Source organism: Phoca vitulina, unplaced genomic scaffold (assembly GCF_004348235.1).
Source record: "Phoca vitulina isolate PV1807 unplaced genomic scaffold, GSC_HSeal_1.0 scaffold52, whole genome shotgun sequence".
Classification (NCBI taxonomy): domain Eukaryota; kingdom Metazoa; phylum Chordata; class Mammalia; order Carnivora; family Phocidae; genus Phoca; species Phoca vitulina.
The window spans coordinates 9,644,616-9,667,631 of record NW_022589755.1 but is presented as its reverse complement, the minus strand read 5'-3'; the positions used below and the strand labels follow the sequence as shown (position 1 = coordinate 9,667,631).

The 23,016-nt window shown below is 62.5% G+C and overlaps 2 protein-coding genes across 2 annotated transcripts in view; one reads left to right on the top strand and one right to left on the bottom strand.

Moving 5' to 3' along the window:
- PPP1R37 (protein phosphatase 1 regulatory subunit 37) overlaps positions 1 to 14,809 on the top strand; it is a 39,433-nt gene extending 24,624 nt beyond the window's left edge. Inside the window, exons 2-13 of the mRNA XM_032388323.1 lie at positions 6,871 to 6,968; positions 8,326 to 8,371; positions 8,621 to 8,721; positions 9,422 to 9,541; positions 9,993 to 10,143; positions 10,239 to 10,394; positions 11,597 to 11,709; positions 12,289 to 12,430; positions 12,519 to 12,685; positions 12,813 to 13,554; positions 13,902 to 13,992; positions 14,089 to 14,809. Of these exons, the coding sequence (XP_032244214.1) occupies positions 6,871 to 6,968; positions 8,326 to 8,371; positions 8,621 to 8,721; positions 9,422 to 9,541; positions 9,993 to 10,143; positions 10,239 to 10,394; positions 11,597 to 11,709; positions 12,289 to 12,430; positions 12,519 to 12,685; positions 12,813 to 13,554; positions 13,902 to 13,984 (1,919 nt within the window). The 3' untranslated portion in view covers positions 13,985 to 13,992; positions 14,089 to 14,809. The remainder of the gene's footprint in view (positions 1 to 6,870; positions 6,969 to 8,325; positions 8,372 to 8,620; positions 8,722 to 9,421; positions 9,542 to 9,992; positions 10,144 to 10,238; positions 10,395 to 11,596; positions 11,710 to 12,288; positions 12,431 to 12,518; positions 12,686 to 12,812; positions 13,555 to 13,901; positions 13,993 to 14,088) is intronic.
- A 2,206-nt stretch (positions 14,810 to 17,015) lies between these two features.
- NKPD1 (NTPase KAP family P-loop domain containing 1) overlaps positions 17,016 to 23,016 on the bottom strand; it is an 8,583-nt gene continuing 2,582 nt past the window's right edge. Inside the window, exons 4-5 of the mRNA XM_032388870.1 lie at positions 20,854 to 20,985; positions 17,016 to 19,360 (exon numbers count right to left, since the gene is read on the bottom strand). Coding sequence (XP_032244761.1) covers positions 17,535 to 19,360; positions 20,854 to 20,985 — 1,958 coding nt within the window. The 3' untranslated portion in view covers positions 17,016 to 17,534. The remainder of the gene's footprint in view (positions 19,361 to 20,853; positions 20,986 to 23,016) is intronic.

The following is a 23,016-nucleotide window of genomic DNA, read 5'->3' as shown; positions in this document are numbered from 1 at the left end:
GAGAGTTGACCTGAGAGAGGGGAGGGAGGGTATGAGGTGTGTGGAAGCACTGGGCCTTCTGGGAAGAAGAGTTGGGGGTGTGGCTGGAGCACCGTGCCCAGGGGGAAGGAAGGGGCCATGGACAGAGCTTAAAAGGGGCCTCTGAGAGCTGTCTCCCTCCTGACTATCTCATCTTAGCTCAGTCTGGGGTGTTCGCATCGCCCTCCTAGGGCATACCTGCCTCCACCCCTCAGCAAGGACCCCCAGAGGGTGGGGGCCAGGTCAGAACCATCCCCGTCTCCCAGTGCAGCACAGAACTTGGCATGTGGTAGGCCTCGGGAGGTATTTGCTGAATGAATGGCAAGATGGCACCTAAGTTGGAATTCTCCTGGCTAAGAAGCTGAACTCCAAGGAGCTGAAGGAAAAAGGGAGCATTTGTTGGATAGGGACCTGAGGAATCCTGAATGGTCAGGCTTCAGGCCTGGCTGGGTCCAGGATCTCAAACGTCTGAGCCCACCTTTCCTCTGAGTTGGCTGGGGAGGCCCTCTCCTCCTGGTGGATGCCAGGATGGCCACCAGCAGCTCCAGAAATGAGAGGTAACCTCAGCCCCAGCCCTGCAGAGGAGAGCTCTTTCTGCACGGTTCCAGCATGGCCCTGGGACTGGCTGTGGCTGGTTCCATGAGGGTCAGCCACGGAGCTGTGGACTGACCGCTGTCCACCCCTGGAAGCTTTGGGGGGGGCGGTGGGGAGTGGAGGTAATGAGGATGGTCCCACTGGGGTCCCGGGATGGCACCGGGAGGGTGGCCGGGGAAGCAGGCCATCCAGTGCTTTGACCGGCATCCAGGCCAAGGCAGTGCTCCCTGGGAGGACAGGTTGTGTGTCTGACACAAAGTCGGCCTCACCGCGTCCACGGTGCGGCTGTGGGTTTGTAGGCCTGCCTGTGCCTTGAACACCAGCCGGGTCCCCTCTGAGCCAGGCTTCTACCCCGAAGGTGTGCGCCCAAGTGGCCTGGTTTAGGGCAGGATGGTGTTCCACAGACCTCAAGCCGTGGGAGCACCAAAGCTTGGGGAGTCATGCAGGAAAGAGCCCTGAGAGCCCGGTTCCTGGGTCCCGCATGGAGAGATGCCATCCTGCTGGGGCCAGGCCACCCACCTGCCACGAGATTCTTGGTTTCCTGTCTGTCGAGTGGGTGGATGTGATTGTGCCCCCCCCCTCGTGGCAGAGGAAGAGCGAGGCAGGCAGCCTCCCAAGTTGGGCTCTGCTGCTGCTGCGGGCCAGCCCTGGGAGGTCACGGCTGCGTGCTGTGAGCTGATGGGGGGATTAGGAAGGGGAGTAGAACCCAGGCCCCTGGCTCTGGGCTCCCCCACACTCTTAAACCTCACTTGTCTCCTCTGGTGTCCCCACCCTGGCAGGCTTCTTGTTACTGGGCACAGTGGGCTCCCTGCCCAGGTCTCCAAGAGACCCCGTTCCTATGTAATAGAATCCTCCCCAGACCTCGAGTAGCTCCTGTCACTGCCCTGTGCCCAGCCCTGGTGGCTCCTGTCTCGGGCAGAGAGCAGAGTCCTCACTTCCCAGCTCTGCCCTCCCATGCACTACCTCGTGCTGCCCTGGATCCTGCCGGGCCTGCGCCCACCCTGTTACACCTCCCCCTCCCAGGGGCCACTGCCCACTGCCCTGTAGCTGTCTTGTCCATGTGAAGCCCCAGCGGGGAGAGCTGGGCCCCTGCTCCCTCGCCCCTTCCCTCTCCCCCCATGCTGTTGCTTCCTGGTTTTTGATTCCCACTGGGATGACTTGTGTCTTCTCTCTCCCACCAGCTCCAGGCTGGCAGGGATGGCCTGAGTCATTGCCGCCCCCTGGTGCCCAGCCTCTCCTTGCGTCTCCGGGTGCCTTTGCACCTGTGTGCAGACAAGAGCCCCGCACCAGACACACGTGTCTCTCTGCCTGTCACCCGATGCCCGGCATTGGATTTCTCTCCCTCCCTTTGTGAGGGCCAGCACAGCTGGGGGGGGGAGGCAGGCTCCGTGTGCCTCTCAGCCTCTTCCTGGGAGACTGGCACGAGCTGCTGGGGCGAGCTACAGAGCCTCACCCCTGTGGGAGGTCTCACCCGCCAACTGCCGCACAGCAGCATCCCTCCCCAGAGCTCACACTGTGCCCCACCCAGAGTCCAGGGGGGCCCCCAGCCTGCCTCTGCCCCCGGTCCCTTCCTGCTCAGGCCAAAGCAGTATGAGAAGCCCTGCTCCAGTGTCAGACCAGCGCGGGTCTGGCTGTGTGTTCCAGTACCGCCTCTCCTGGCCCCGGGACCTCGCACAGACGACTTGCCCTTTCTGAGCTGGCCTCCCCTTTTTAGGAAATGGAGTCGTAACTCTGCCAGCCTTGGATCTCCGAGCTGGCTAAGAGGACCTGTGCCTAGAAAGTAACTCAGCGTCGGGCCTCCCACAGTGAGTTCCCAGTACCTGGAAGCGGTGCCCACCATCTGCGACCTCTGTCCAGTCGTGCCTCCTGCTCAGACCTGGCACCATGCGGCTGCTTAGCAAGTGCCCTCACGTGTCATCTCCTGAGACCCTGCAGATGTCCCTTTCAGAGAGGGGAAGCGGTGGTTGCGATTGTCAGTCACAGCCTCACCAGGTCAAGGACAGCTCTTATCCCAGGCCACTAGCTCCGGATCCACCTTCCCTGGCAAGCAGGCACGTGCTCTCCCTTACCCGCCGCCGTCCCCTCCTCTCTGACAGCCACTTGAACTCCAGCCCCTGCTTGAGTGGGACCTTCAGGGCATTGGACTTGGGAGTTGAGTGAACACGTTTGAGCCCTGATCTGACATGCACACGCACACGCACGCATGTCCCCCCTGCTCCCACACATGGGCGTCCACCCGGCCTCACCAGCCATTCCGTAATGGACAGGTGCTTGCATGCCTCTTCTGGTCCCTGCCTTCCAGCGGGGGAGAAAACACGGCTGTGACGGGTTTGTGTGCACCCATGAGAATGCTAAGCGCTGGTTGGGGAGGGATGAAGTCATACTCTGTCACCAGAGGTAGCCGAGGAGTTAGTCACCCTCGCCCCATTTTGGGGATAAGGTGATGGAGGCATAGAGGTGAAATCGCTTTGCTCAGCATCAGAGTTTTAAATTAGGAGTCAGGATCCAACCCCAGGCACTCTGGCTCCAGAGCCCGTGTTCTTACCCACTTTGTGAGACCGCGTGTCTCAGGTGGGGAGCCCCGGGTGGACGGGGAAGGAGGCAGCAAGGACTCCTCAGGGCCTGGCCACTTCAGCAGCTGTGCCCTCACTCTGCAGCCTCTAGGGTGGGCCGGCCAGCTGGGGGAGCTGCTCACTGACTCGTGCCCGCCGTGGTGAGGCCTGTGTGGTTCCTTAAGGCCGTGGAAGCCCGGGGTGGATGACCCCAGGCTGGAGGCCCCACACCGGGTCTGGGGAACTTTGTCTTTCAGTCCATGCTCCTCACACCTTCACCCTGTTCTCCCCTTGACCATTTCGCCGCAGCATCACAAGCGAACAGATGTGCAGAGGGGCCAGGCCTGGGGTTCTGCTGGCTTATGGAGAGCTGGGCTGGGGCCCGGCACAGCGTGAGCGCCGTCTGCATGCTACGCGGTCTTTCCTCGGCACCACCCGTGCTGCTGTTACCTTACCGCTTTTTCTTAAATTGGTTCAGTTTTGTTTTACTTGAATATGTATCATCTCATTCCCAAACAATATGGTAGTTTGTTTTCATTAATCCGTGTATGAAGCCCGTATCCGTAATGATTCCTGTGAGGTCACTGCCGAGCCACCTGACGCTCTCCTGTGTCCCCGCTGGTGCCGCGCCAGGACTTGGGGCGTGCTGCTGGTGCTGTTGGGGCCATCGAGGTGGGCTGGGGGTGCCCTCGAGCTGCCGTGGACTGGCTGAACACCTCCCTACCCCTGCTCTTGTGCCCTCAGTGTCTCTGCCCAGTGCTGTCCCCTCTCGAAAGCGCGTCTCCGGGAGTGACGAAGCTGCAGTTGTTATTCCTGTCACCAGGGGGCGCCAAGTCACTCCGGGCCTGAGGGGCTCTCCCACTTCTGGGAATATGTCCACTCCTCCTGGCCCCTGTTTGTTTCCCCTTCTGTAAGTGACTGGGCGGATGCGACCCTGTGAGCTCTGGCGGTGACCTCGTGCGAGGCTGTGCTGCCTGCAAACCCCACGACGCCTGGCTGAGGGGCGGCGGACGGCAGCTGTGGCTGGTGCGGAGCTGGCCCGGTTAGAGACCCTGGGCTCCAAGCTTACCGGGAGGCTCCTCAGAACAAAGACCGACCCAGTGGGCAGGGCTGGGATGCTGGATCTGCGATGCCAGAACTGAACACCTAAGGGATTGATTGCAGCTTGAGAGCGTCCTTAGGATTCTTACTTCCTGTAGGCTCTCGGATGCTGAGACGGCTAGTGATGGCACCCCGTGTGCCCAGGCCCTCCTTCATTCCCATCTCAGGTGACCAGGCCAACCCAGCCTTGGCCCGGGGGCCTTTCTTGAGGTGAGCTTGCCTGGGGGAGCATCTGATAAAGCCTGTGCACCTCTTCTCAGAGTGATGCTTTTGTTTTAATTTTTTGTTAAAGTAAACTCTGTGCCCAACGTGGGCCTTGAACTCACCACCCCGAGATCAAGATTCACTTGCTCTACCAACGGAGCCAGCCAAGCACCCTTTGGAGTGATGTTTTTGGGTTTTTTTTTTTTACAATTTTATTTATTTATTTATTTGACAGAGAGAGAGCGCACAAGCGGGGGGCTGGAGGGGGGAGGGAGAAGCAGGCTTCCCGCTGAGCAGGGAAACTGATTTGGGGCTCGATCCCAGGACCCTGAGATCATGACCAAAGGCAGATGCTTAACCGACCGAGCCACCCAGGCGCCCCTGAAGTGATGATTTTGAAAGGCAAAAAATAAAGTAGGATTACAAAGGATATCAAAATACAGTTAGCGAAAACATTCTTTTAGATTGCAACACGGTGTTTGCGTTCTTCCTCACTGGTGCAGGAGAGAGCAGCAGCTCTGGTGACTGCCATCTTCAGAGTAGTGATGCGCATTCAAAATCTGCGGCAGCCCATGCACCGTGTGGAAGCACCTGTTGTCCTGGCGATGACAAAGTCGCAGGGTCTGCTAAACACTATTTCTCTTCTCTTCTCTCTCTCTCTGTTTTGCCCATGTTAATAAGGAAGAGCTATATTTCATTGTAGTTCACTTAGTGAAAGTAGAGAAGTCATTTTTCTCCCTCACGTGTGCAGAACCCTCGGGGGTCAGCAGACCCAGCTTGGTTGGACCCCCTGAGGCAGCTGCTCGAGCCCTGGGGGCTGCTTTCCCTGGCAGGGCCAGCTCCTGAGCTGGGGGCCACCGGGCGTCAGAGAGCTCCCTCGCTGGGTGGGCAGGAGGTGGCCGCACCAGGGAGGCTGCTGGTCACCTGCAGCTCCGCTCAGGGAGGAAGCAAGGGGGTAAGCTGGGGCCTCTGCTGCTTTCTTCCAGCACAGCGGGTCCAGCACAGTGGAGAGAAAGCTCTGGAGCCAGGTGCACAACTCTGCCCTGTACCAGCTGCCCAGCCTCGGGGAGGCAGCTTCCCCCCCCCCCCCCAAACCTCGGTTTCCTCCCCTAGAAAACAGGATAGTGCTTGATGCGATCTGGAGGGAGAGTCCACTGGGAGATGCTTACCTGGAAGCTTCGACAGGGGCTTCTGCTGGCTCCGAGGGCCAGGCCAGGGTGGCAGCAGGGTGAGGGTAGGCCGAGGTCTCCGGAAGGCCCTCTTCCTGCTCCATTCCTTGCCTGCCCTGTCGTCCCCAGGCCCACTCCATTCTGCTGACGCCAAGAGCTTTCTCTGCCCCTCCCCTGCTCGGAGACTTCCCTTCCTGTTCTCCCGGTTGCCCTGGGGCAGAATCCAATATTTCATAGACAAACACCGAAAACAGTATGAATGTCTTATCCAGTGAATGGATAAACAAAATGTATACATCAGGCATTTACCGTGCAGCCCTGTAAAGGGGCCGGAACTCAAAACCCCTGTGCTCCACGAGAGAGGCTGACCACAAAAGGCCACATACTGCTTACCTCCATCTTTATGAAATGTCCACAGAAGGCAGATCGGTGCAGACAGACAGGCCAGCCTTGTCTGGAGCGTGGTGATGGGTCCCGGGCCTCCCAGGGACTGTGCTGTGCAGCTGTTGAGCCTGGGCTCCATCCCTTCATTCTGTGAGCACTGCCTGCTCCCCTGGGCACCCGGGCTGCACCCTGTCTCCTCTGACTGCCGCCGTGTCCCCCAGACTGGAGGCCCCGCGCCGAGTAGCTGTCGGGGGATGTTTTTTTTTGCTGTTGAGGGTGTTGTTTCAGGAGTGGGGACTCTGAGAGGCCACATGCATCACAGTTAAGAGCAGAGTTCACTTCACCACTCTACCACTTACCGGCTGTGTGTCCTTGGGCAAGGTGCTTCACCTCTCTGGGCTCAGCTTCCTCATAGCATCAAAGTACAGATTCATTCTCTCATCTAGGAAAACATACACACACACACAGATTGAACACCTGCTCTAAGCCTGGCCCTGGGCTGGATACTGTTGGGACAAGGTGGTGAGCAGGATAGACCCAGCCCTGCCCTCCCCATTTAGTAGGGGAGACAACCGACAAGCAGAAAAGTTGTGTGATGTTAGTTGTGTGATGTTTGTGCAGAGCTACTCGAGGAGCCATGGGAAGGTGTGGAGGGAGGGGCTGACTCGTTTGGGGGCCCCGGGGCCACCTCCACAGGGCAGCAGTGGCATCGAGGGGCCTTGATGGGAGGGCAGGACTCAGTGGGTCATCGGAAGGGGCGTTTTGTTGTGGAGGCCGGGCGTCGGGGGCGGGAGTGAAGGGGGCCCAGGGTGCGGAGCATCACAGGCCTGGGTCCTCTGTGCCTGCAGCCCAGAACGTGACCGTGGATGAGGTCATTGGTGCCTACAAGCAAGCCTGCCAGAAGCTGAACTGCAGACAGATCCCCAAGCTCCTCCGGCAGCTCCAGGTACCCGGGCAGGGGTGGGGCGCAGTCAGAGCGAGGGGAGGGGGACGGGGGGGAGGTCCCTGGGGTGAAGCTTTTCTCTCTCTGTCCCCTCCCCTCCCCCCCAGCAGCCTCTGGGCCTCTGGGGTCGGCCCTGAGCAGGGAAGGGTGCACAGAGCACCGCCCCGCCTGGCCACCTAGCCCAGGGCCCGTGTAAATACATCCTGGAAAAATCCTCTGTTCAGTCGTAAAAGCGATCAGGCTCTTTATGAATGTTTAAACAGTGTGGAATGATATAAAGTAAGAATTTTAACTGTCACTCCCCAAAGAAATTCGGTTCCCCAGGGGAAACGCCATACGTACGTTTATTCTTTATGGTCTCTATACGTTCTGCATACACTATTTTTTTTTTAAGTTAGAATACTACAGGCATAAAAAGCAAAATCCATTTCTCACTTCTTACTCAAGTCCCATTTCCTGGGAGTCCCGCTGTTGGCAGCTTGAGGTTTTCGCCCTCTGGCCCTGCCTGTGCGTTTGTTAGAGGGCAGCTCGCTGTCCAGAAGCCCACAGCCCCGAGGACACGTTCTCCGTCTACGTGAACGGGGTGCAGCTGTGCCCGTGGCATGTCCCCTGTAGCTGTGTCCCACAGTGCCTTTCCTGCCGCCTGCCCAGCCTGGGCGTGTTGGTAAAGCACCACCTTAGTGCCTTCCCTCCGGATGGGTCATTCCACGATGTTCCAAGGTCGCTTGTTTCTAGGGTTGCCGCTCCCGCAGACGGCATTGCGGTGAGCAGTCTGCTCTCCACCCAGCTCTGCGCCCCGGGGTGGAGGGTTCTCTGGGGCAGTTCCCAGGAGGGCCTGTTGGCAGTTTCAGGGAAGGACGGCCCCTCAGTGTGGGAGCCAGGAGTGTGGGTCCTGGGGGTCCACAGGCTAATGTGTGCGGAGCCCAGGGAACAGAACCTGGCACCCAGTGGGGGTGGGGCTGGGCTCATAGCCAAGGAGGGCCGGGCAGACGTCTGACCGGTGCCTTTACTCCTCCTTACTGAGTGCTCTCTGTGTGGGGCTTGGGGGCCGGCCTGCACCCCCAGGCCTGTCAGCCGTCCCCACCTTCGCGCCTGCTTCACGGCCTTTGTGCTGGCTGCCCCTTCTTGCCTGGAATGCTCCATTCAGCTGGGCCGGAGGGGCGGTGTCCCTACCTGGCCCAGGCCCTGTGGGTACAGAATGCCCCGCTCTCTGAGGCCCTGCACGCCACCCCCACCCCAGAACACTGCCTCACCTCAGAAACGGAGCCAGATCGGAGCCCCGCCTGCCCCACTGTCAGGGTCCAGCCCTGCTCCTGAGGGTGTCTTCCTGCCTTCAGCCCTGACCCCTCTGTTTTCCTAGGAGTTCACGGACCTTGGACACCGCATTGATTGTCTGGACCTGAAAGGTGCGTGTCGGGACAGAGGCTGGGACCCCTGGGGAGTGGGCAGGGCCAGAGCCTCTCGAGGTGGGTCTGGGCCGGCAGGTCCTGCTGTAAGAGCAGGTTAGCCCAGGGCAGTGGGGTTCCTGAGAGGTGTGGGTGCCCTCCCTGAGGGGAGGCGGGTGCAGTGAGCCCTCCCTTCCCCCAGAGCCCCCATTTCCAGCCAGCCCCCCAAGCATGCGAGCACGCACAGAGGTGCACTCCATCTCGTCCCAGGTGAGAAGCTCGACTACAAGACCTGCGAGGCCCTGGAGGAGGTCTTCAAGAGGCTGCAGTTCAGGGTCGTGGATCTGGAGCAGACGAACCTGGATGAAGATGTGAGCAGCTCCTGCCACCACCCTGACCTGTTCCCCCAGCTCCCTGGCCCCTTTGAGGTTTAGGGGGAGGGGGCACTGCAGGAGGAAGAGTTCCCCTTTGACAGAGGCTGGGCAGGGCCTCTTGAAGGACAAGATGAGGAGGCAGCTGATGTGACCAGAGTGGATGTGGGGGATATAGGGACTCTGGGGCAGGGCCCAGAAAAGGGGTCTCATAGACACACCCCAGAGGCAGGGCCTTTGTAAGCAAGAGAGGGACTTGGGGAGCTGGGCCTTAGTGGGGGCAGGTGTGTGGCCACCAGAAACCTTTTCAGGAACCCCCACTGGGGATCACAGCACTTGTAAGAGAGAGTTTGAGAAACATGCAGATAGCATCCTCCCCATTTGGGCCCAGGTGTCCTCACCTCCCCAGACTCAGAGACCACCAGGAGACCTGGGGGTGGGGTCCTGGAGAACTGAGGCCCAGGTACGCCAGGGGCCTGTCCCAGCTCCGGGGTGTATCAGCCCACCTGCTGGTGGCGGTGGGGTAACAAGTAAGAGAAAGCAGATGGACTTCAGCAGGAAGGGCGAAGTTGGTTCCTGGAACCCAGAGGTGCCGGGGCAGCATCAGGGCCCTCCCCACCCCTTAGTTTTTTGTCCCCCACCTCCTGCCCTCCTGGGTCTGCCTCAGCCTGAGTCTGAACCCTGTTGTCTCGGCCCCCAGGGTGCCTCGGCCCTCTTCGACATGATCGAATACTATGAGTCGGCCACCCACCTCAACATCTCCTTCAACAAGCACATCGGCACCCGGGGCTGGCAGGCCGCTGCCCACATGATGCGCAAGGTGGGCGCCTTATCTGTGCCCTCCCCAGGGTAGAAGGGGCTCGACCGCAGAGGGGTCCAGGGTGCTTTCCCAGGACACCCGTCCCTTAGGGCCTGGTTTTCATGAGCCCTCGGAGTGTCGTTGTCCCAATGCCAAGGGGTGCCCTGCCTCAGGCCAACCCTGGCTACTTTTCTCCTTTCAAGCATCTTTCCTTCTTCTTCACTTGCTCGTAACCCATCCCTGGGAGGTGGCTGTAGTTGCCCCCGCTTCACTCATGTCCGGGGCATCTGCTGCACAGGAGTCTGGGAACTCAGGTGTCACCAGCCCTGCCTGCTCACCTGCAGGACTCCAGGCCGGGCCATCCCTCACAGACACAGTTGCCCTGCTGCACGCTGGGACGTGGGGCTGGGAGATCCCTGGGGACTGGGAGGGCTGGGGCCAGCCTGATCCAGCCCTGCCCCTGCCCCACCAGACGAGCTGCCTACAGTACCTGGACGCCCGAAACACGCCCCTGCTGGACCACTCGGCGCCCTTCGTGGCCCGCGCCCTGCGCATCCGCAGCAGCCTAGCGGTGCTGCATCTGGAAAACGCCAGCCTGTCAGGGCGACCCCTCATGCTGCTTGGTGAGCTCCGAGGCCAGGGGAGGCGGATCAGTAACATGCTGCCCGCTGGGGGCCGGGGCTCGGCCAGTCACTGTGCTCTCCCCGCACTCCCCCAGCCACGGCACTGAAGATGAACGTGAATCTGCGGGAGCTCTACTTGGCTGACAACAAGCTCAACGGCCTGCAGGACTCGGCCCAGCTGGGCAACCTGCTCAAGTTCAACTCCTCCCTGCAGATCCTGGACCTCCGTAACAACCATGTGCTGGACTCAGGTGTGTGAGAGGCCTGCCCACGCCCACCCCACTCCAGCCACTGAGCACCCACTGTGTGCCTAGCCAGGTGCCCCCATGGTGCTGGAGACACGGGGGTGGCCAGGACAATCCCAGTCCTGCCCTCATGGGGCTCACAGTCCAGTAGGGAAGACAGACCATCCCAGGCAGTGACAGCTCAGACTGGGCAGGGCTGGGCTGTGGGAACCCAGGGAGGGCGTCCTAGAGGAGGGGGCAGCTCAGCAAAGACCTGCAGGATGAAGTGAGGTATTGAAGAGATAATTAAAATAATTACCCTCTGGAAAAAGTGGCCTAAAGGAAACAAGGTTGTTGGGACAGAGGGTCAGTCAGAGGCCGTTTAAGATGGTGCAGGGAGGTGACCTCTGGGCAGCAATGTGGAGGGCAAGAATGGAACCAGCCCTTTTAAAAGCCTGGGAAGGGGCGCCTGGGTGGCGTAGGCGGTGAAGCCTCCAACTCTTGGTTTTGGCTCAGGTTCCCCATGTCAGGCTCCGTGCTCAGCGCCGAGTCCGCTTAAGATTCTCTTTTCCTCTCCCCCGCTCCACCCTGCTTTCTTTCTCTCTCAAATAAATCTTAAAAAAAAAAAAAAAAGCCTGGGAAAAGAATCCAGGCAGAGTAAATAGAAGGCCCTGAGGTAGGAAAGAGCCTAGATGTTGAATATTTGCGGGGAGAAGCCACGGTGGGCTAGAGGGTAAATGGGAAGGGAGAGGAAGTAGCTAGTGGTAGGAACTCTGTGTCCTCCTGGTTCACTGTTGAGCAGGGTCTCTGGGCCTCAGTGTGAGGAGAGCGCTGGGGGGACAGCATAGGGCATCCAGGCCAGTTCCTTCGCCCAGGGTGGCCGGGCCCAGACACCACATTTACTGAGCACCTAGCACGTGCCAGGCCTGTTGAGACAGAGATCTCTGCCCTCGGGAGAGACCCTGCCATGATAAATTAATAGAGTATGCGGTCTGTCAGATGGTGAGATGTGCTCTGGAGGAAACTGAAGCAGACAGAGGGATGTGCTGGGCCGAGGCAGGAGGTGGCCGGGCCAGAGTCGGGGGGCGGGGGGGACGGGCAGGCCGGCCGACGGGAGGGCAAAGCCCCGGGAGGTTCTGCGCTCTCCTGGGGTGGCAGTGGCTCCCCACCGGTGTCCCCTGGAGAAGCGCCTGGACCACAGCGGGGACTTGCCCATGGGTCCCCTCCAGGTCTGGCCTACATCTGCGAGGGCCTCAAGGAGCAGAAGAAGGGGCTGGAGACCCTGGTGCTGTGGAACAACCAGCTGACACACACGGGCATGGCCTTCCTGGGCATGACGCTGGTGAGTCGGGCCGGGAGCGGGGAGGGGCGCCTCTCAGCCCCGTGCTCTGCCCCCCGTCCCCCGTCGTGCTCACCCTGCCCCTCAGGGACCCTTTGCAGGAGCCCTTTCAGCGCGGGTTGCTCTCCCTCAGCTTCCGCAGCCCCTCTGTCCTAAGGAAAGGAGCCTTTCTCAGTTGCCCTTGTCTTTTTGCATCTGGCACGGTAGCCTAGTACCATGTTGCGCACGAGGTGAAAATGCTCTGCATAGAAAGTTAATATTTTCTGGAAGCCTTCAGTGCGTTTTAAATCTTTTTACATAAATACATGGTATTTAAAGCAAGCCCACAGGCCACAAAGACTCACGTCCAAGTTAAGAATGACCAACGGCCAGGTGTGTGCGCTGAGCCCTCGGGATGCTTGCCCGGGCTGGGGAGTGGACAGGGCAGCTGGCTGGCACCGGGGCGGCTTCCGAGTCCACGAAGCATCTGGCCTTAAGCAGGACTGTCTGGGCGGCGCTGCCGAAGAGGGAGCGCTCGGGTTTGCCTTTTTCCTGATTGGCCTTCTGGGCCTTTCCTCACTCTCAACGTGCCGCTCCCTCTAGCCGCACACACACAGCCTGGAGACGCTGAACCTGGGCCACAACCCCATCGGGAACGAGGGCGTGCGGAACCTCAAGAACGGCCTCATCAGCAACCGCAGTGTGCTGCGCCTTGGCCTCACCTCCACCAAGCTCACGTGCGAGGGTAGGGCGCGGGGCTGGGCCGAGGGGGCGGTGCAGGTGGGCTTGGCGGGCGGCTAGCCCATGGCCAGCCCCTGCGGTCCCCCTCCCAGGCGCGGTGGCGGTGGCGGAGTTCATCGCCGAGAGCCCCCGCCTCCTGAGACTGGACCTTCGGGAGAACGAGATCAAGACGGGCGGGCTCATGGCGCTGTCCTTGGCCCTCAAGGTGAACCACTCACTGCTGCGCCTCGACCTCGACCGTGAGCCCAAGAAGGAGGCGGTGAGCTGAGTGGGCTCTTCCCTGAGGCCTCCGGCGGCGGGAGGGTGGTGCAGGCTGGCCCAGGGCGACTGCAGGGCCCGCCGAGGGCGCCGGCTGCAGAGCCCTAGCCAGGCCCGCTCCACTGCAGGTGAAGAGCTTCATCGAGACGCAGAAGGCGCTGCTCGCAGAGATCCAGAACGGCTGCAAGCAGAATTTCATGCTGGCGCGCGAGCAGGACGAGAAGGAGCAGCGGCTGCAGCTCTCCGCCTCCATGCCCGAGATCACCGTGACCGAGCCGCAGCCCAGCCAGGAGCCCGGGGGCCAGGAGCCTGGGGACGAGCCCGCCACCAGGGCCCAGCAGAATGGGGCCCCCGGCCCCAGCACCCGGCCGCACTCAGACTCAGACTCGGACTCCGAGGAGGAGGGTGGGGAGGAGGAGGATGGGGAGAGGGCCGAGGCCCCCTGCCCCGCCCTGGTGCCCCCCTCGGACTCCCTGGGCCCTGGGGACAGGAGCCCCCCAGGCAGCCCCGCCTCCCCCACTGAGCAGCGTATTTCTGTGTCCAGCCCCGGCCGGGGCCACAAAGTGTTTGTGGTGACTCGGGTTGAGAGTCCGCCCGAGAGGGCAGAGCCCCCGGCGCCCCCCGCCCCTCCTTCCCCCCCTTCCCCCCTTCCTCCTGCTTTATCCTCCCCGCCCACCTCACCTGCCCTGCCACCAGCTGAGGCCATCGGTACTCTGGACCCAGGGGTGTTGGAGCCTCAGTCCCAGCTGGAGCCACCTCAGCCAGGGCCACCGCTGCCCAACGGCCTGAAGCCCGAGTTCGCCCTCGCACTGCCTCCAGAGCCCCCCCCGGGGCCTGAGGCCAAGGCGGGCAGCTGTGGCCTGGAACACGGTGAGTGGGGCTCCGGGGCAGGGTGACAGCGGGCCCTGGGTGCTGCTGTGAGCCCGGGTAAGCACCTGCCCCTCGATGGGCTTCAGTGTTTCCTTTAAAATGACCTGTGAAGGGGGTAGGAATGAGGACTTGGTCCTCAGCCCCCACCTTGTTTCCCTTGGATCCCTGGGAGCTCTCCCTGGGATGGAGCAGGCGAGATGGTCTCAATGGAGTCCGATGGTCTCAGTGGTACCCGGGCCCTGTGCTGCCCTAAGGGCCAGACTTGGGCAGGGCTGGTGGGGATGGCCTGGGGTCCCCCCATCCCCGCCTGCCTGACTGGAGGTTGCTTGCCCCTTCTCCCCTTGCAGAACTGAGCTGCTCCAAGAATGAGAAGGAGCTCGAGGAGCTGCTTCTGGAAGCCAGTCAGGAATCTGGGCAGGAGACACTGTGACACTTTAGGTGAGGCGGGGGCCAGGGTCAGAGGGCAGGGGTTCTGGGGTCCGGCAGTAGCGCCCCTGGCTCTGACAGGCCCTCCCCCAATCTTTTCTCCCCAAGTTCCTTTTTTCCAGTCAGTCTTCGATGAGCTGAGGCCAGAGCCATGAGAATCTGCTCACCCTCACCCCCAGCCTTCCTGAGGCCTGGGCCACCAGGGGTGTGGGGGGCCTTTCTGGGGACCCCTGCCCCCCACAGCAACACTACACAGAGCGCAGGAGCCGCAGGGACTGCCCTCCCTGCCCTGACTTAAGCACTATTTTTGTGTCCAGCACTCGAAGGCTCTGGGTTGGGGGGATGGGAGGAGGAGTTCTCCAAGGACATCAGCCACGAGGCTGGACGCCTTTTCCAGACGGCCTGTTGGGCCAGGCTTGCCCTGTGGAGGGCAGCAGTCCTGGGTGGTGGTGGGATGGCCCCCCGGTCCGCCCCGGGTGCAGGGCCAGGCAGGAGGCATGACGAGGGAGGGGCGGTGAGTGGTGGTGGAGGACATTGGTAGAGCAACCCCAGGCAGAGTGAGGGCCAGGGCTGGGGGGGGCGGGGGGCTGGGAGCAGAGGATCAGAGCTTTCTTTTTCTTAAGTGCAATAAATCTATCAGGGAGCTGGGGTGAGGAGCAGCCGGGCTTCTAGAGACCCTGCTGTCCAGGCCCCTCGAGGCTGCGCTCTGAGAGGCACTACAACCCGGGGGGCGGCGTGGGTGTGGGGTACGGGTGGGCGGGGGAGGGGCTACTCCTGTCGGTGCAACTCTGTTCACACCTTTTCTAATAAACCGGAGCTGGGTTCACCACACTCGCCTGCCCTCTGCTTGTGCCGATCGGGGGCGCCCCCTGCGGGAGCTGTGGGCACAGGGAGCAGGGAGGGCAGGGCCCAGCCAGCTCCCAGGGACGTCTGCGGGGCTGGTTGGCAGGGGTGCCCCAGAGGAAAGCGGGCAGGCCGGGGAGGCAAAAGCCACATTTCCCACAACACTCCCTGCCCCCCCCATTTTTTTTTTTTGCCGTGTCCGCCCTCTTGTATCTCCCTTACTGTCCAGTTCACAGTCCCGTTTCTCCAGAGGGAAACAACCCCAAAAATATCTTCCAGCTTCAGGCCTAGGCTCCCAGGGTGTGATGGAGATGAACCACCCATGACACAGGGGGAATAGGCCCCAGCTTTTGCCCCCAGCGGCCCCAGACACTCCACGTTTCTGAGGGTACATGGCCCTGCAGACACGTTTTCAGACTTCGGGCCTGGGAACCAGGAGAGTACATTTCTGTGCTAAGCCACCCAGCTTGTGGGACTTGGTCCTAGCAGCCCCAGGGGACCCCCAGGCACCAACTGTGTGGTGCTCCTGATTTTCCAGCTGGATCCTGGATCAGTCCGGGATCGCAAGGGGGGGATCCCTTCGGCCAAGTATTTTCTCCTCGTTGCCTTCAGCCACCCAGACATTCCTGGAGCTTGTTGTGAAGACACACTGAATCCATTTTATTACTGGGCTAGACACTGTGCCCATTCGTAAAGATCTCAGTGCCACAACATGGGAGATGTTATTTCCACGCTTGTGGATGGTTAGGTAGCAGGCAGCTGTTCTCCCCGAAGTGACAGGCGGGCCCAGGCCTCGCCCTTGTGGCTCTGCCGCTCCTTAGGGCCTCAGGAGCCCCTGCATCTGGTGGGCAGACGGGCGGGGGGGACTGGACAAGGCAGACCTGCTTCTTCACCGAAGATGGGAAGGCGAGAACCAGCCCCGTGGCCTCCCCGCGGTGCGAGTCACCAGCAGGAAAGCTCCTGTTGGCGAGAACCAGCCCCGTGGCCTCCCCGAGGTGCGAGTCGCCAGCAGGAAAGCTCCATGGACCCCGCAGAGGGGACCGTGAGTGCTAGGGGACAGTGAGCCTTCCCAGCTACACCAGCCACTCCAGGACATCCCAATTCTAGCTCTGTCGGACTCAGACTTCATCGGAGTCTAAGAGACACGGTGGCCACAGTGACCACTGCGTGGATCCACTGAACAGGGAGCTGCAGCTCCTTCTGGGGCCTGGGGTCCACAGGCCTGCTCCCAGCCCGTCGGCAGGTTAGTTCGCGCCTACTCCTGCTGCTAACGTGTGTCAGCCCGGAGCAGAGGTGGTGAGAAATGGAAGCCCAAGCCAGGTCGGCTGAAGGGAGGCCAAAGGGAAGGGACGTATCGGCCCCAGTCCCACACCTGCAGACACCGACCTGTCACGGTCCCCGTGTGTCTCTGGGGGGCGTCGTTCTTGGGCAGGCTCCCCGCTGCCATTGGGAGAACCTCCCCCGGCAGGTGTCGGTTTGTCCCACCGGCTTAGCCACGCAGCTAAGCTGGCTGCCCCGGTGGAAGTCACAGGCCGGCTCTCTGCCCTGGGTCCACCTGGAGGCCATCATTGGCCAGTGGAGGTGGGATGCTGTGCCCAGCCTCGGAGTAAGGAATGTGAGGTCAGTACCTCCACCAGGCCCCAGGGCCTGAGCGTGGGTGACTTCACAGAGCTCTTGGCTCCCTCTGGGTCTGTCCCCTCAGAAGTCACGCCCTCGAGGTCTCGTCACGCAGCATAGGTTAAGTGTTGGTCCCGTCTCCCAACTGGACTGGACCGGGCACACCACGGGCCTGAGTGTGTGGCTCCTTGACCAGTGAGAACTCCGAAGGTGCCCAGAGGGGTGACACTGGCATCCTAGGTCCGCGTCACATGGCTGGGAGGGGAAAGTGGTTAAGAACCCTCCCCCCACCGCCACTCTGTGGCCTGGCACAGGCTCCGATTCTGTATGTCCCACGGGTACCCCATCTCTGCTTCTCAGCTCCCCAGTCCTCATCATCGGGTGGACAGTTACTTGTTCAGGGGAGGCCGCGCTGCCTGCCCCAGCTGGCCAGAGTGCCAGCAAGCCCTCATTCATTCATTACACCAGGGCAGAGCCACCCCTTGAGTGGAGCAACCTGCTGAGGTCAACGGGACACCGCCCTCGGAAATGCCAGCTCCGTGCCTGCGCAGGGCCCGGTAGGGCGTGGGGACAAGGACCTGGATCCCCTGAGGCCTAGGCGCTCTCCGTTGCCTGAGTCAACCTGGCACATCCGTCCTCCCCTGCCTCAGTGGCCTCACCCACCGCCCCCGCAACCGCTCCTGCCACCAGGGATGCCAGCACTGAGGCTGCCAGCTGAGGCTGTCCGGCTCCCTGGGGGTGCCAGGGCTTGGCAGGATAGGGCAGGCCTGGTTCCCAGTCCCTGCTGAGCCAGGGAGCCCAGGACACGAAAACCAACGGGGGCTTTCACATCTCCATTTATTGAACTTGAACCCGGGGTTCTAACCTGGTCACTGGCTCAGTACCCTGCCACTGCCAACAGCTCTCTCTGGCTCACAGGTTCACCTGGGTGGGGGGTGGGGGGGGTGGCCACCACTGGCCTCACTGCAGACCTGGACTGCGGCCTTGGGCCCAGTCGCACCCCTCACCCCCTCGTCCGGGCAGACGGAGCAGCGGTTCCCTCTCCCGCTGCTCCCAGGGTACTCTTTCAAGGCCCAGCTGGGCTGTAAGGGTTCTCAGGCCACAGGTCGTGACTTGCCCCTGTGCGCCCTGTCCCGGGGCTGGTGGGCTTCGCCCGCATGCGCCGGGGCGTGCCCAGCGCCCTGACGGGACTGGAAGGCCCCGGGGGCATGGTTGGCTCCGTCGGCGGCGTGGGGGGCGTCGTGGGCTGGGGACTTGGGCGGGCTGGGCGGCTTGAGAGCGCTGACCGCCCGGATGAGGCCCATGCGGCGGCGGATGGAGTGGTCCAGGTTGACGGTGCAGCGCAGCAGGGTCTGCGCCTGGGCCACGGTGAAAGGGAAGTCGGCGCCCAGGAAGCGCTCGAAAAGCTCGGGGTCGCCGTCCAAGTCCAGCACGTTCTGCAACTCCTTGGTCATGGAGTGCAGCTCGGGGCTGTTGTCGCAGAACACGTCCCAGAGGCGCGCGCGGGCCTCGGGCGCGCCCCCCGCCTGCTGCCGGTCCTCCAGGCACTGCAGCACCCAGCTGAGGCGGCACGGCCACTGGTTGGCCAGCACGACCCAAGCCACGGCCTGGCGCGGCGTGGGGCCCGCGAAGTCCCCGTCCTGCTGCTGCAGCAGGCGCACGGTGATGGGCACGGTGTTGACGATGCGCCGCATGGACACCACGTTGTCGGGCACGTACTCGTAGAGGCAGTCGCGCTCGTCGTGCAGGCACAAGAGCGCCTCCTGGATGCGGCGCGCCGCCTCGACGTCTATGCGGCTCTGCGCGCGCTCGGCGCCCGCCTGCGTCTCCACCGCCAGCAGCTGCGCGCCCTCGCCGCCGCCCCGGCCGCCCCCGCCGCCCCCGCCGCCGCCGCCCGGCCGCAGCTTGCGCGTCATCTCGCGGTAGAGCAGGTCGTCGCGGCTCTGCACGGCGTCGTGCAGGAACTGCAGCTTGGTGCGGCGGCCCATGATGGGCACGGAGAAGGGCAGCGTGACGGTGCGGTTGAGGAAGAGGTAGCCGTTGTCGGCCGTGCCCTTCATGGAGCCGGCGCTCTCGAGGCACGCGGCCAGGATGCTGGGGTCCACCACCAGGATGAAGATGAAGGGCGCGTGGCAGTCGGACAGCAGCGTGTTGATGGCGTTGAGCACGCCCACCACGCGCTCCGGGTAGCACGTGTCCAGCCCGGTGAGCTCGAGCACGACGCGCAGCCGCCGCCGCTGGTAGATCTCCAGGAAGCCCAGGAAGTCGGTGAGCAGCTCCACCTCCTTCTTCACCTCGCACATGAAGCCCAGCTGGCTGCAGAACTTCTCGCGCGACACCAGCCGCTCGATCTTCTTGCGCTGGCTCACGAACAGGTGCTTGCCCACCGAGTACACGGCCATGAGCAGCCCCGAGCCCGACAGCGTGGTGGCCGCGCCGCCGAGCCCGCGCAGCAGGCTGCCGCTGGCCCCGTCGTGGCCGTGCGCGCGGGCGTGCACCGACAGGTAGAGCAGGCCCACGCCGAGGCCGAGCGCCGCCAGCAGCGCCAGCAGCGCCAGCCACACACGGCAACGGCAGTGCCACTCGCGCTGGCAGAAGCCGGGCGTCGCGGCCGGCTTGTTGCCCAGCACCGAGTACACGCTGAAGGGCAGCGCGCCGTAGTGGTGGCGGATGCCCTCGCACAGCGTGGTCACCAGGCCGGCCCACAGCTTGTCCGTGCCCGCGTACTGCCAGGCGCTGAAGCGGATGAAGTGGAACTGGACGTTCTTGCGGCGCAGGTGCAGCTCGGTGATGACAGGCTGCAGGAACACCAGGTACCAGAGCAGCCGCAGGAAGCCCCAGCCGCGCACGCGCCGCGGCTTCCACTGCACGCGCCGCAGCTCCTCGGCCTCGCGCTGCGCCGCCTCCTGCTGCATGAGCGCTGCGGGGAGGGAAGGGGCGGGGAGGGCGCGCCGGCCCGTGAGCGGCGGGCGGGGGGGGGGGGCGGGGGGCCCGGGGGCCCGCAGCGGCGCGTGGAGGGGCAGTGGTGGGCAGAAGCAGCAGAGCTCCCAGGGGAGAGAGGACGGGAAGGGACGAGGAAGGAAAGAATGCGTGCCAGGTGCTGAGGAAGCGAAATGCTGGGCAGCGGGGCACAGCCTCGGTCTGATTTTCCTGGCTTAATGCTCCTCCTCCTCCTCCAGGTCGCAGCTTGGCTGTCTCCTCCTCCAGGAAGCCCTCCCTGATCCCCAGGCTGGGTCAGGTGCCTCCTGGGCTCCCGCACCCCAACCCTACCCACTGTTGGGTCATCACTCTCTGGGGCCAGGTCCGGCTGCCTCTCTGGCCTGTGAGGGCACGAAGGGCAGGGCTCTGGTCGTCTTGGTCATCCTGTGTCCCCTGGGCACCAGGGAAGGGCTGGGGGAATGTCTGAAGGATGGATCATGAGAGGTTGGGGGCAGGGTCCATCTGCTATTGAGGTCAGTGAATGAATGAGTAGGAATGTGCCAGAGTCACCTAGCACGGAGGAGCTCCTGAATGCTCTTTCCTTTTTCTTTATAACCGCGTGTTTTCTCCTCCTGGGACCCTGTTTATCGCTCTGTGACAACATAGGGGGCAGATGCAGTCTTGTTTAGGAGGTGCTCACCAGGGCTGGGCTCACGGAGGTGAGCCGCCTCCAGCCCCTCTGGCCACAATCGGGGCTGGGATCTGAGCAGGGCTAAAACCAGGTCCGAGCTGCTGTGGATCCTGGCTGCGTTTCGGCCCACGTGATCAGTTAACCTCTATCTGTTAGGGCTCTTGTGGGCGCCAGGCCCTGGGTCCGTGCTGAGAAGAGATGGGTCTGGGGGGCACAGGAGGGACTCTATAGGAGCCAGTGAGGAACCTGAGCTTTCTCCCTAGAGTGCTGGGGAGCCACAGAAGGCTTTTTGAACAGGGGAAGGACAGGGCTAGATCTGTATCTTTTCTTTTTTTTTTAAGATGTATTTATTTGAGAGAGAAATCAGGGGGAGGAGCAGAGGGAGAGAGAGAATCCCAAGCAGACTCCCTGCTGAGCAGGGAGCCCAATGCGGGGCTCCATCCCATGACCCCACGATCATGACCTGAGCTGAAATCAGAAGTCAGACGCTTAACCAACTGAGCCACCCAGGCGCCCCACCAGAGCTGTATCTTCAAAAGATTCCTTGGAGGGGATCTGGCAGGGGAGGGGATGAGACTGTTGGCCAAGAGGCCAGAGAGGGAATGAGCAGGGACCCGGGGACAGAGGCTGTGGGCGTCAGGAGGGACCTGGTTAATACTGACTTACAGGCATCCGGACTGGGGCCCAGCTGGCCTCAGGAGCGAGTGGGGCTTGGGGAAGCCTGAGGCTGGGCAGGGACCAGGGGACCGGGGACCAGGGGCTCCGTTCCCCTCACTCCCTCCCCAGCACACACAGAGCCTCACCAGTGATCTTGTCCAGCATCATGTGCAGGCGGCAGCCAAAGGGGGCATAGAAACCCACGGTCACAGGGACAGGCACGTGGCAGAGGGTCTTGGCCAGGCAGCTACAGTAGACATCATCTTCTGTCTGGATATCTGGGGGCCCAGGTTGGGGAAGGGGGGCGAAACTGAGTCAGTAAGGCTGGCCAAGCACCACCCTCCTCCCATCTGCCCTCCAGAGAGCCCGCCCTCAGCTCCTCCCTTCCTCGGCATCCCTCTGCCCAACTCCCTGAGGTGACTCAGGTCAAACCTGCAGGTGGAGGTTTCTGGCGCAGTAGACATGCAACCCCCTTCTCCAGGGTCTGACGTGCCCCTCTGAGCACCCCAGGAGGAGCCGACCCCAGATCCACCAGGTCAAGGCTAGGAGGCTAGACTCCCCACCGACCCCCCACACAGAGGCCCAAGGGATTTGGGATGACCAGGCCCTAGGTCACCAGGCTCAGCCACCAGCCCGTGGTTCCCCCGGAAAAATCCCGTGGGCCTTTCTTGGGACTCGAGGCCCTCAGATAGCTTAAGACGCCTCTTGGCACGCTCTAGAAGTTTCTCGTGTCAGTTTCTGCCTGCTCTGCTAGCCTGGGTCCAGCGCGGAAGGGTTCCGACAATCCCAGGCTCCTCTCAGCTCCCTGTCCATCCCTCACCCTGACCTGTCTCCCTCTCCAGGACCCCATGCCCACAGCCTCTCATCCTGCCCCGAGCCCAGGCAGATGGCCTCTTGGGCCTGGCCGTGCCACCTTTTCTGCATGACCATTGAGAGCCTCAGTCCTTCCCTCCAAAGAGGGGTTACAGAGACACCAGGCAGCATGGACGCCAAAGGGTCAGGCCCGGGGCGAGCCCTCGGTCAATGCCATGGTCTGGAATGACCGTTTAGGGAGCAGATTCAAGTTCAAATCCTGGCACCATGCACCAGCATCACAGTGTCCACTCAGCTGAGGGTGTCCTGGCCCTCTCCCCCACCACGGGCCCCCACCGAATGCTACTTCTTGGACTGGAGTTGGGGCACCAGAAAGGGAGGGTTCAGCTGTGGGCAGCCCCGGGCCAGCCTCCCGGTGCGTGGTGGGGATAACACACCCACCTTCCCCAGGGGCCTGGCGGGGGGTGTGGGGGCTGCAGGATCCCTCCCTCCCGGAGGGTCAGCCCCGGGCCTGGAGGCACAGACCGCAGCGGGAGGACCCTGTAAGGTCAGCCAAGGGGGTGGCCCAGGCAGCTCTGACCCCGCTCTGCCTGGTGGCCGGGTGACCTCACCTCGCTGGGCCTCTGGTGGGACATGGGCGGCAGGGCCCCAGAGCCTGCAGGGACGAGGGGCTGCCTGACCTGGAGCCCGAGTCCCTGCTCAGCGGTTGCTCTGCTTTCAAGGCAGACCCGGACACCCGCCGTCTGTCCCCGCGCCCCCACCACTAGCACCTCTCGCCCCGACTTCTGCTCCCCGCACTCCCATGCCAGCTCCCGTCCCTCGTGGCTCCCGCCTGCCCCAGGGCCCGAGCCCCAGCCCTCAGCAGAGCCACGAGGGTCCCCGGGGTATGGCCCTCGTCACGGCCCCGGGAGCAGGCCCACCCTGCTGCCACTTACTGAGCTCAGATGTTGCCCTAACGGAGGCTCGCCTGATTGATGACCCTATTTGCAAACCCTGATGCTCCCTTACCTCCTCTGCCTGCCTTGTTTTCCCCCAACGTGGTTATCACTGGGTGACACACTGAAACTCGCCTTATATGGCTTCCTGTACCCCCCCATCGCCGGGAGCTCTGTGGGGGCAGCAGTCTCTGCCCTGCTCCCTGCAGCCTCCACCCCCTCCCCGAACAGAGCTGGGCACCCACCGTGTGCATCCAGTACCTAGTCACAGGATGGACGGATAAAGGAACAAATGAGTGAATGAGTGAATGAGTGAAGGGATTCCCTCCCCTTGCCGCACTGTTCTCTCCAGCCCCCAGGCCGCTCCCCTACCGCTGCCCTTCCCCCACACCAGAGCTGGCCAGCAAGGTGGTGCCTGTCACCCTCTTGGCCCAGGTTCTCTCTGGCTCCTGGGCTGGGGGTGCGGGGCAGGGAGGGCCGGGAAGAGAGAAAGCAGAGCCAGGCTGTCAGCAGAGGGAGAGAGCCAGGGCCCAGCTCCCCGCCCCCCCCCCCCCCCCCCCC